This window comes from Microtus ochrogaster, chromosome 5, assembly GCF_000317375.1.
Source record: "Microtus ochrogaster isolate Prairie Vole_2 chromosome 5, MicOch1.0, whole genome shotgun sequence".
NCBI classification, from domain to species: domain Eukaryota; kingdom Metazoa; phylum Chordata; class Mammalia; order Rodentia; family Cricetidae; genus Microtus; species Microtus ochrogaster.
Genome location: NC_022012.1, coordinates 90,019,879 through 90,031,558, shown reverse-complemented (window position 1 = coordinate 90,031,558; position 11,680 = coordinate 90,019,879). Strand labels below are relative to the sequence as shown.

Sequence of the window (11,680 nt, the reverse complement as noted above, 5' to 3'; positions counted from 1 at the left end):
CAGAGCTAGTTTCAGGACAGGCTCCAAAGCCACAGAGAAACCCTGTCTCGAAAAAACCAAAAAAAAAAAAAAAAAAGCTTTGAGTTGTGATAATGTAATTGAAGTTTTATTTATTGTACAAATGTGGTATCACCTTTTTTGATTACATTTTGTCAAATTACATTGCCAGAAATTATACATGTAAAAGGGCTGATTTGGGGGTTTTAAGAATTACAATGTGGTAGACGTGATTTCTGGTTGCCCAGAATCAGTGTTCTAAGGAGGCAATGAAAGTGAGTTATTCAGTGGTCAATATAAGGTTAAAAAAATAGAGTTATTAAATAAATATTAACAAATATTGACAATAAGTTTTTGTATTTTATTGGGTCATAATTTAATAAAAACAAGTTAGCAGAACCAAGAGAAAGTACAGAAAACATACAAACACATACAAAGTAAGCAATACTAGTGAGTCACTGAAGAAACCATAGGAAGAATAAAACTTCTTAGAATCAAATGAGAATGAAATATCCAGATCTTTGGGTTAAAGAAAACAGTTCTAAGTATAGAAATGAGTATCTATCTGGAGAAAAATGAGAGATACTAAATGAGCTATCCATAGAGCTTAGCCATTATTTTATATCGGCCTTGATTTTTATTGTTTCCCAGCTCTCCAGCTCTATGGCTAGCTCATTTAATATCTCTCATACTAAGAATTACTTCTTTGGAAAGACAAGCATGATACTCAAGTCCTTCGCCAAGCTGGTCAAAAGAGAGCATCAAGCCAATATGACTAGAGATAAAAAGAACACATTACAGTGGATGCCCCTGAAACCAAGACCACAGTCAGGAGATTTTCAAAATTTATACAAAATAAATTGGAAATCTAGAAGAAGTGAATAAAATTCTAGACATATAAAACTTGAGCCAAAATTTAACCAATAATATATAAAAACCCAGATAGATACAAACAGGAACAATGAAACAATAAGACTATTCCAACAAAGGCTAGCCCAGGCGTGGGTTGAATCATTGTTGAATGCTTTTGTTTTTCATAGCCAGAACCTGGAAATAACCTAAATGCCCCTCGACCAAAGAATGGATAAGGAAAATTTGGTACATTTACACAATGGATTACTACACAGCAGAAAAAAATAACAACATCTTGAATTTTGCAAGAAAATGATTGGAGCTAGAAAACATTGAGTGAGGTAACCCAGACACAGAAAGGCAAGTTATCACATGTACTCACTCATAGGTGGTTTTTAAACATAAAGAAAACCAGCCTACAAACCACAATCCTAGAGAACTTAGACAATAATGAGGACTCTAAGAGAGACTTATATAGATCTAATCTACATGAAAAGTAGGAAAAAAAAAGATCTCCTGAGTAAATTGGAAATATAGGGACTTTGGGGGAGGATTAAAGAGGGGAGGGGAGAGGCAGGGAGGGGAGCAGAAAAAAATGTAGAGATCAATAAAAATCAATAAAAAAGAAATAACACCAGTGCTCCCCAGTGTGTTCCTTAAAACAGCAAATGAAGGAATACCTTTATATTTATTCAACAAAGATAGAAGATACCACACAATAGAAGAGTACAGATAATTATTCTTGATAGACATAAAAGCAAAAATCCTCAAAATCTTTACAATCTAAATTCAATGACATATTTACAAATACTTCATGCTAAAGTTGGTTTAATGCCAGAAATGTAAGAATGCAAATTAGTAAACACAGTAGCGCACATTAGTAGAATAGAAACCACGTATTTCATTTCAATAGATGCAGCAAAAAAGTCTTCAACAAAATTTAACATCTCTTTCTGATAAGGAAAACATCCCTGAAGAAATGATCAATAGGAATAGCAGGATTATACCTAAATATAACAAAAATCATTTACAATGAATATATAACCAACATTATACTGAATGGAAATAAACTGAAAAAATTTCCCTTAAAATCAGGAATAAAACAAAAGTATCCATAGTTACTCAATATAATCTAAGTTTGAAATCTTAGCCATAGCAATAACACAAGGGAGAAAATAAGAGGGATATAAAATGAAAGAAGTCAAGTTATATTTGCAGACAATTTGATCTCATCTATGAAAGACCATAAAAGACCCTAAAACATTACAAGAAAATTTGTAGATCCAATATACATTTTTATCAGCGTAGCAGGATACAAATTCCCACACAAAATCAAGATCTTTCCCTTGTATATTTGTTTTTCTGAAAAAAAAAACAACCTTATTAGCTGTAACCATAATAAATAAAAAAGTAAACAGTAACTTTCTGAAGAAATAAATAGAAAATAGTAGAAGATGGAAAAGGCATCCCATGTTCATGGATTAGCTGAGTTAGTCTTGAGAGAATGGCCATATTATTAAAAGTGCTCTGCAGATTCACTATAGCTGCCTTTAAAACTCTAATGACAGTCTTCACAGTAGTAGGAAAGAATTAATATAGAAAAGCAAAAGACCCTAAATGTTAAACCTGCCTTTGAGGCATCACAATGCCTGATACCAAATTTTAATACAGTGAAATAATAATAGAAACAGTATGAGATTGACAATTAAACCAAGCTCATGGCTCAGTAAAACAGGACCAGAAACAAACCTATTGCAACCACCTCCATCTAATCTTCTATTAAGAGGCCGAAAACCTAGGTTGGAAAAGAAACAGACTCAGTACTGGTGCTGGGAAAATTGGAAATCCGTGGGTAAAAGGTAGAAATAGATTGCCATGTCTCACCTGCACAAAAATCAATTCAAAATTGAACAATAACTTAAATGTAAGACCTGGAACTTTGAAACTGAAGGAGAGCAGAGGGACCCGTGTATCTAGGCACAAGACTTTCTGAATAAGACTCCCAACAGCTCAGGAAAGAAGAACAAGAATTTAAATTGCCTCAGGCAGATACAGAGTAAAAGTTCATTAAGAGTTCGTTTCACTCGATCAGAGTGACTATTGTCATGAAAAGCAGACAGCGTGTGTTGGTGAGGAAGCTGGGGAAAGGAACACTGTGTCCTCGTAGTGGCACTGTAAACTAATGGAGCATACAAGTCAGTGTGCCGGTTCCTCCACAAACTGGGGACAAAGCCGTCATTTGATCCAATTGTACAATTTTGAATGTGCACCCAAAAGGATACAGCCAAGTTTCTATAGATATTCCTGAATACATATATCTGTCATATTACTCGTCACAATAGCCAAGCTATGAGACAGGCCTGGGCAGGACAGTGATAGCTACTGGATTAACACTGGATGCTAAATCAGAGGAAATAATGTGAAATGGATGGGGGAAGATGGGAGTTTAGAGTTTGGATGGCAATAACCAACGTTCTGAGAAAGAAATTGGGGAAATAAACGCATTACTCCATTCATTTTTACCTCAAGAAAAAAATATTTTCTGTGAATAAACCTAATCAAGGAATTGAAAAACCTCTACAGTGAAAAACCTGGAACACTGAGGAAGGTAACTGAGGTAGATCCTAAATTGAAAAGACCACATGCTCTGGGATCGGAAGAATTCATATTGCGAAAATGCTATCTTACCATAAGTGACACACATTATCCCCATCCAAATCTCAGTGCCATTCTTCACAGCAACAGAAAATAAAACCTCAATTCCCAAAGGACCCCAGATACTGTAAGGAATCCTGATCAGAGAAGACTGGTGCAGGAGATATCACTACAACCAATTTCAAGTTATATCACAGAGCCATTTTAATAAAAGCATCCCAGTGTAGACACAAGACAGATAAGTCAATCAGTAAAATAGATGATCTGAACACGGATGTACGTACCCACAATCACTTGAGTTTTTTGACGCCAAAATGATACCAAAAAATATACATTGGACAAAAGACAGCATCTTTTGCAAATGGCTGTGGGAGAAGTAAATATTCCCATGTCGAAGGAGGAAGCTAGATCCATGTTTGTTACCTTGTACAAAAAAATTGATTTCAAATGGATGTAATATCTCAATGTAAGACCTGAAACTGAAACCAATGGAAGAAGAAACCAAAGGGATTATTAAAGACATAGGCAGTGGCAGTAACTTCCTGAATAGGAAATCACTCACTCAGGATATAATGTCAGCAGTGGACAAATGGGACCTCACGAATCAAAGAGCTTCTGCAGAACTATATAGAAACAATTAACAGAGTTTACCAACACCCTCCAAAATGGGAGAAATTCTGTGCTAACTGTACATATGATATGATTAATATCTAGAATGTACAAATAACTAAAAATAGCAATTTTTTAGTTTGAAAAAGGATTCAAACAAGTCAGCAAATGGCTAAAAGAGCAGGTAGTGCTCAAATAATGAAACATAAAATTGTTCAATAAACATGTAAAAAGCCCAACCTCTTTATCATAGAAATACAAATTAAAATTGCACTGAGATTCGATCTCACACCAGTAAGAATATCAGTAAGTAAGAAAATAAAAAATTCTGGTGAGGATGTGGACCAAAGTGAATCTTCCACTGTGTGTGGGAATGTAAACTAGTGAAGACTCTATGGAAATTGGTATAGAGGTTCTAAAAAAAAGTCATCTTCCGTGTGACCTAGTTATACCACTCCTGGATATTTCCCCAAAGAACTTCAAGACAACATATCACAGAGATTCTTGCACAGCAATATTTATGATAGCACTGGTTACAGTTCCAGCAACAAAGAGACAATGGGGAATAGAGAAGAAAAATCTGTTGCATTTGTACAATGGAATTCTTTTCATACATAAAGAAGTATGAAGTTATATTATTTTAGGAAAATGTATGTAACTGGAAATAATAATATCAGGTGAATTAAGGCAGTCTCAGAAAAAATAAATGTTTTTGAAAATCATGGTTCATAGGTTTTATGTAGATGTGGAAATTTATAAATGTATGTATGACATAAATATAGACTGGACTCTCAGGAAATAAATGGGACTAACAGGAGGGAGGATGGGTGAAAAAGGAAGGCCATGCTTGAAGGTTATGAGGGGAACATGCTCAACATAAAATATCTACTTCTATTAAAATAATATTATGTAGCAAACATGCTATATACAATGGAAAGTTTGAAAAATGCATAGGAAATAAAAATGAAAATGCAGTTAATAAAAAAGTGTTAAAAACTTAGAACACAGTAATCAATGACTAATGTGCATATTGGCTATTTCAAATGCAGTTTGTAGGAGTGCAAGTGAGGAGCATGATGGATAGACATAAGATAGAGATATGATTAACTTGTGAACTAGAAGTGAGGAGCATGATGGATAGACATAAGATACAGAGGTGATTAACTTGTGAACTAGAAGGTCTGCTTAAATGATGCTAGTGTTTGATAGTACTGTTGTACTGATTCATTGCTGCTGTGCACCAAAATGTTTTTACACTTACTTATTTACTTAGGGTGTGTATGTGTGCACGTGCATATATTAGGGCATGCATGTGGAAATTGGAGGAAAATGTATGAGAGTCAGTTTTCTCTTTCCACCGTGTGATTTAGGGGGGTCAGACTCAGTACACCAGTCTTGGCAGCAGGTCCCTTTATCCACTGAGCCATTTTGTCAGCTCCCACATGACCTTTTGTTTATTAAAAATATGCGGGAAATGCATTGTCAATACTTAGTTTCATCTGTAGTTACATCATTAGTATGTATGTCAGTGTTGTTACTGATGCTGAATGGGGGAGTTTTAACACACTGCCCTATTCATACATGTAGACTCCTCATAACAAAGGCCCAAGAAGATGCCTTGTTAGTGAGATAAGGGACAGAACTTTCTAAGGAGAGGGTGTGTAGGAGGAGTCTGCTTGTTTGTCCCGGCCACCCAGAACTGAAATAATCACACAGAAACCATGTTATTTAAATCACTGCTTGTCCCATTAGCTCTAGCTTTTTATTGGCTAACTCCTATATCTTAATTTAACCCATTTCTATTAATCTGTATATCACCATGAGGTCGTGGCCTACCAGCAAAGTTTCAGCACGTCTACCTCTGGCATGGATCCATGGCATCTCCCTGACTCTGCCTTCTTCCTCCCAGAATTCAGTTCCATCTTCCCCACCTACCTAAGTTCTGCCCTATCAATAGGCCAAGGCAGTTTCTTTATTCATTAATGGTAATCACAATACACAGAGGGGACTCCCACATCAAGGGTGTGTATCTAACTTGTAAATCATTACAGTTCTCATGAGGCGAAACATTTGCTGCATTTGGGTTTCTTGATTTTTAGAAACAGAACAGGACAATGCACAATGCTCTCTGTATTCTCTAGAGCAGTGCAGCTAAGGACAAGACCACAAAGTTAAGAGCCCAGTTGCCTGTGTTTAAACCTCAGCTCTACAGGTACTGTACCTGGAGCTTAAACATGTTTTTTTTTTTCTTCATTTTCCTTGGCAAAATGGGTATGATACAAGCTGTCTGCATAAAAGCACTTGAGACCTGACAGCTGGTAACTTTGTGTGTGTTATGCTTATCCTAGCACCTAGGAAGCTTGGGCAAAAGGGTACAGAGTTTGAGACCAGCCTGGGCTACAACATAAGATTGTCTCAAAAAGGAAAGCAATACCTTGTGCATAGTGAATGTCAGTAATAGACATTGCTGAGCTAGACTCCAATCTTCTAGTAGATTTGTCCTGTTTTTAATTTCAGAAAGCACTTATTTTGAGGGTAATTTACATGTCTGCTGTGTTTTTGCTGTGGGTCAGCAGAATATAATGTGCCGCCTGCATGCCTTCCGTACCAGGTGCACAGGAGTGGGCAGAAAATGGGAAAGAACTGTTTCTTGTGATTTAAATTATATTTCATACTCTTGAATCTGTATTTTTTTATTTTCCAGATTAAATTTACTTCTGAGGAAAAACAAACAAAAAATAAACAGAACAAAACAGAGCAAAAAACAAGCTAGCAGAGTGGTCAGTAGCAGCTCAATGGACCTGGCTCTGGAAAGCAGCGAGTTTGTGAACAGAGTGTGGGTCCAGTGTGAGAATGAAAGCTGCCTGAAGTGGAGGCTGCTGTCTCCTGAGGCTGCGGCCAGGGTGGAGCGCAGCGAGCCCTGGTACTGCTTCATGAATGCTGACTCCAGCTACAACAGCTGCTCAGTCTCTGAGGAGGATTTTCCTGCAGAGTCTCGGTTCCTTGAAAGCGGGTATAAGATTGTCTACTCACAGCTTCCTTTGGGAAGCCTGGTTTTGGTGAAATTGCAGAATTGGCCAACGTAAGTAAGGGATTTACTTGTTGTTTATTACTTACTAATTATCACTTAATTACTGATTTCTTTAATTTTTATTACCTGTACTTATTTTCATGTGTGTTCGTGGGTCTGTGTGCATGAGTGTGTGTGTGTGTGTGTGCATGAGTGTGTGTGCGTATGAGTGCGTGTGCATGAGTGTGTGTGTATGAGTGTGTGTGTGTGCATGAGCGTGTGTGTGTGTGCATGAGTGTGTGTGTGTGTGTGTGTGTGTGTGTGTGATGAGTAGATGAAATACCAAGACCGTTTCACTTGCTAGGCTAGCATTACTGCTGAGCTATATGCTAAGCCCTGTGCTTTGCATTTGGAGTGGATTTGTCTATTTCTAACTTTTCACCCAGAATTACTCATATTTTTACAAAATAGACTTCCACATTTACAGAAGCCTTGAGGTCACAAAAATTAGGTGTAAGTGTAGTTTCCACATGCCTTCTGTCCACTCAGAATTCAGTCACTCTTCCGCTGACACCCCACACCATGTGATTTGTTAAAATTAATGAACCTACTTAGACGCATCCTAGTTATCTCCAGAGTTCATGGTGCACATGAGGGTTCACTCTAGGCTTACACTCCGTGTTTTGACAGGAATAATCTCACAGTCAGTTCTTCCTCCTCCGTGTGGGTGCTGGGGCTGGAACTCATGTCATCAGGCTTGTTGTCAAGTGCCTTTACCTCCTGAACCTTCACAGTAGTTCCTTAATTGCCAGTCTCTGATACTGTCTTTGTCATCTGAGTTGTGTTCACTCTGCTTTCTTAAGTGAGAGTTAGGTAATTCAACTCATCTCTTATTTTTTCATCCTAATTTAAACAAAGCTATAATTTTTTTCCAGGAACTGTGATAAACATTTTATTTTATTCATCTTGAAATAGTTGTGAATTCTTTATTGAAATGGGTTATTTATAAGTGTGTTTCTAAAGGACAAACATTTGAGGATCTTAATTATTCCTTACATGCTTAAAATATTTTTCATTAAATTTACATGTATTTCTTTATATTTTAGAGCTTTGTATTATGGGTCGAATTTCCAAATATATACTATTTTCAATGTATAAGACTTAGAATCTATTTAAACTTTCTTGACTTAAAGGCAGTTATGCTGTCCCATCATATGACTGGATTTTGCCTCGGGACTCTATATTATCATTGAGGCAATCTTTTCTATCTTTGGTATATCATTTTCTTGAACTGTTCTCATCTTTTTACCCCTTTAAAAATTTAAATATTTCTCCTCTACATATTTTTTTCTGAAGGTGCCAGTTGTTATCTTCCAATTTGACACTAATTTTTGAAGTTTTAAAAAGGTTTTCATTAATTTTAATACTTTTCTATCTTTAACCACTCATTTTAAATGGTTTTCTAGTTCACACATGTACATTGTATCTACTCTGTTTTCTTTAATTCTGTTAAGGCAACTTGAAATCTTAGTGCAATCTTATTTCCTCAAAACCATTCCTCTGTGGCAAGCTTTCATCTTTTGATATTTTTGTCTCATACTATTTTTACCATACTAACTTAGTACTAGCTTCTTCTGGGATCCTGTGGGGATGGAAGAGGCTGGGGAAGTAAGTGATTTGCTGTGTGCCCTGCCTGACCTGGGCTCAGAGCTCTTTCCACCTAGCAGCAAGCCTCAGGCCTCAAGGCCAAGCAGTGCCAACCAGCAGAGGTGTTTGTGCTTCACCACAGAGGGAGAGGCCACCACACACTGCTCTCCACAGTCGCAGCTCTTTGTTCCCCAGACTTATCATCTGTTTGGGTCCAATCTCTCAGTCTCCTAGGGTATGTCTGTGGTCATCTCCCACTCAGACCTGTGGCAGGGTATCCCTAGGGTCCCTAACTTGTAACTGTTCCTTGTTTTCAGTAACTGCCTACTCTTCCAGACAATGGCTGTCTTCTCTAGTGGTAACTGGACTCCACGGTGTGACAAGAGAAGCAGTGTATTTTTTCTCCTTGGCCCTGGAGAGCAGAGGGGAAGCTGTGGACTGGTTCCTTCTGTTCTGGGTGTGCTTTCTAGTGGTTCTGGCACCTCTTTGGGAACTATCAATGTCCGTTCTCTCTGTTAGCCCAGTTCTGAGCTCCCTGGAGTCTCATAGGGGAAGACTAATCTAGCAACCAAACAAGTTCCTTTGCTCCTGGTGATCCTGTCCTCTTGGCTTTATTTTTTTTCCCAGCAGTTTGTTTGTTTGTTAGTTTTTTAAATCAGAGTTATCTTTTTTTCTTGGAAATGATCTCTGTTAGATGTTAATGTTCCCAGGATTCCTCAGTGTTGCAGCACATTCAGAATTGCTGTCGCCTCGTTGCAGTTTAGCCTGTTGCTGTCAGTTCGGCCTGCTGGGCTCTCCACCTCTCTTCTCTCAGATTTGTCAGATGATCCCTGGGATTTGCCCATTCACCCTTCTTTCCTCTCACAAACACCAGTGCTGCAGGTCCCATAGGACTGTCTCACTGATCTGTTATGCGCACGTGCAGTGCCGCATCACTCAGCTTCATCATGGCAGTTGTAGGGCAAGTGTAGTGTGGCTGTGCTTGCTCGCCCTGTATTTCTGAAGAGACCGTGCAGGATTGAGTCTGTATCACCACCAGCACTACCCTTCTGGAACCTTTTACTAGTGTTCTGAACATTTACACTACAAAACTCAAGTATATTGACGTATCATCTTGGTCTCTATGAAGACCATAAGGAATTGACCATAAAAAGAGGGGCTGTGACAGGCCTGTTTTCATATGTTTATATGTGCAATAGACCTTATAGTCAATATGTAGACTTAGGTTCTTGCTTTTTCACTATTTTGTGACAAATTGTGAACCCCACACATTCATATTTTGAATGCTGCCATAACTCCTAAGACCTCAGAATGTGACCATATTTGGATGTAGGACCTTTGAAGAAGTGATTAATTACAAATGAGACCTATTAGGGAATGCTTTAGTTCTATTTTGCTGGTATTTTTGTAAGGCAGAGATTTGGGAATGCACATGCAAGACAGAAGGACTGAAAACACAGTAGAAAGGTGGCATCTACCAGCCTGGGAGAGAGAGTAAAGAAGCTAACTGCTCATGCTTCAGTCTTGGACTGCTGACCTACAGAAGCTGTAGAGAGTACATGTGTCTCGCTTCTTCAAGTTTGTGATATTCTCTTACAACAGCCCTAACAAATCTGTGACATCTCTGTCCTTTCGTTATGAAGGCTTTTCTGGGGATCAAAATGACAATATTGCAAACATTGTTATTACCTCCCACATTATAATTAACATGAACATCAATTGGTCATATAAGACCTAGTATTTTAAGGGACATATAATATGAAATTTACTGAAATCATCATAAAGGGATTTGAGGTTCTCCGTTACTTTTCATCTCTAAGCAAATGTTTGAAAGCGGAGTGAAAATGTATTTGAAAGCAATTCCCACATCGGAAGTTTGAAGTTTAGTAACTGTATTTCAAGAAATGAATTTGCTTTTATCAATTAATATATTTGAAGAACAGAAAATTTCACTAGGAATTAGTAACTGAGGCAAAGAACTTAAAATTTTACATGAAATATGTTTAAATCTAGTCCCTAAATTATCTTTAATTTGTGATTACTGTCATCGACATGCTTGAAAAACAGCTGCATCTCCCCTTCTTCGGAGAACAATACATTTGACTGTGCGTCATTTATGTTCCTTTTCATGAGCTAAGTTGAACACAAATTTAAACTTCAAATTAAGAAACTGAAATCTACTTGCATTGTTTATTCAATGGCACAAATGTATAGAATGATAATAACAAGACAAATTACAATAGTAAAATGTAGAGGTAGAATTAACCCACAAGAAACCGTCAAAAATCCGCTCTTAATTAGGCAGTATGCTAGATCCTCAAGTACAAAGACAGCTGCTGCCCGCAGAGGAACTTAGAGCACAGCACTGATGGGGGACTTCATAGGCAGCTCTTAAGGTCAGAGCCGCCATCTTGCCAGCATCTAGAGTTTCTATTGCTCAGATAACTTGACTCAAGAAAGTTAAAGAGATGAGAATCCAAACTGCCTAGGCTCCCACAAAGCCAGTATGTGCAGTAGGATCAAAAACCTATTGCCATTGTTCTTGAGTTCTCAGTAGTCCTCATTGTCCACTATGTTCAGCAAGTCCGGTTTTATCCCAGGCTTTTTCAGACCCAGGCCAGCTGGCCTTGGTGAGTTCCAGGTAGAACATCCCCATTGTCTCACTGATTGCTCTTTGGGCTGACGAGGGAGGGGGACTTGATTGTGGGAGGGGGAGGGAAATGGGAGGCGGTGGCGGGGAAGAGACAGAAATCTTAAATAAAATAAATAAATAAATAAATAAATAGATAGATAAATAAATAAATAAAAGTTAAAGAGAGCTGGGCGGTGGTGGCGCATGCCTTTAATCCCAGCACTCGGGAGGCAGAGGCAGGCGGATCTCTGTGAGTTCGAGACCAGCCTAGTTCCAGG

General features: G+C 37.9%; 1 protein-coding gene across 1 annotated transcript in view; it reads left to right on the top strand.

Annotated features, from left to right (window-relative positions):
* Zcwpw2 (zinc finger CW-type and PWWP domain containing 2) overlaps positions 1–11,680 on the top strand; it is a 115,114-nt gene that overhangs the window by 32,756 nt on the left and 70,678 nt on the right. Inside the window, exon 4 of the mRNA XM_026779377.1 lies at positions 6,818–7,195. Within this exon, the coding sequence (XP_026635178.1) occupies positions 6,909–7,195 (287 nt within the window). The 5' untranslated portion in view covers positions 6,818–6,908. The remainder of the gene's footprint in view (positions 1–6,817; positions 7,196–11,680) is intronic.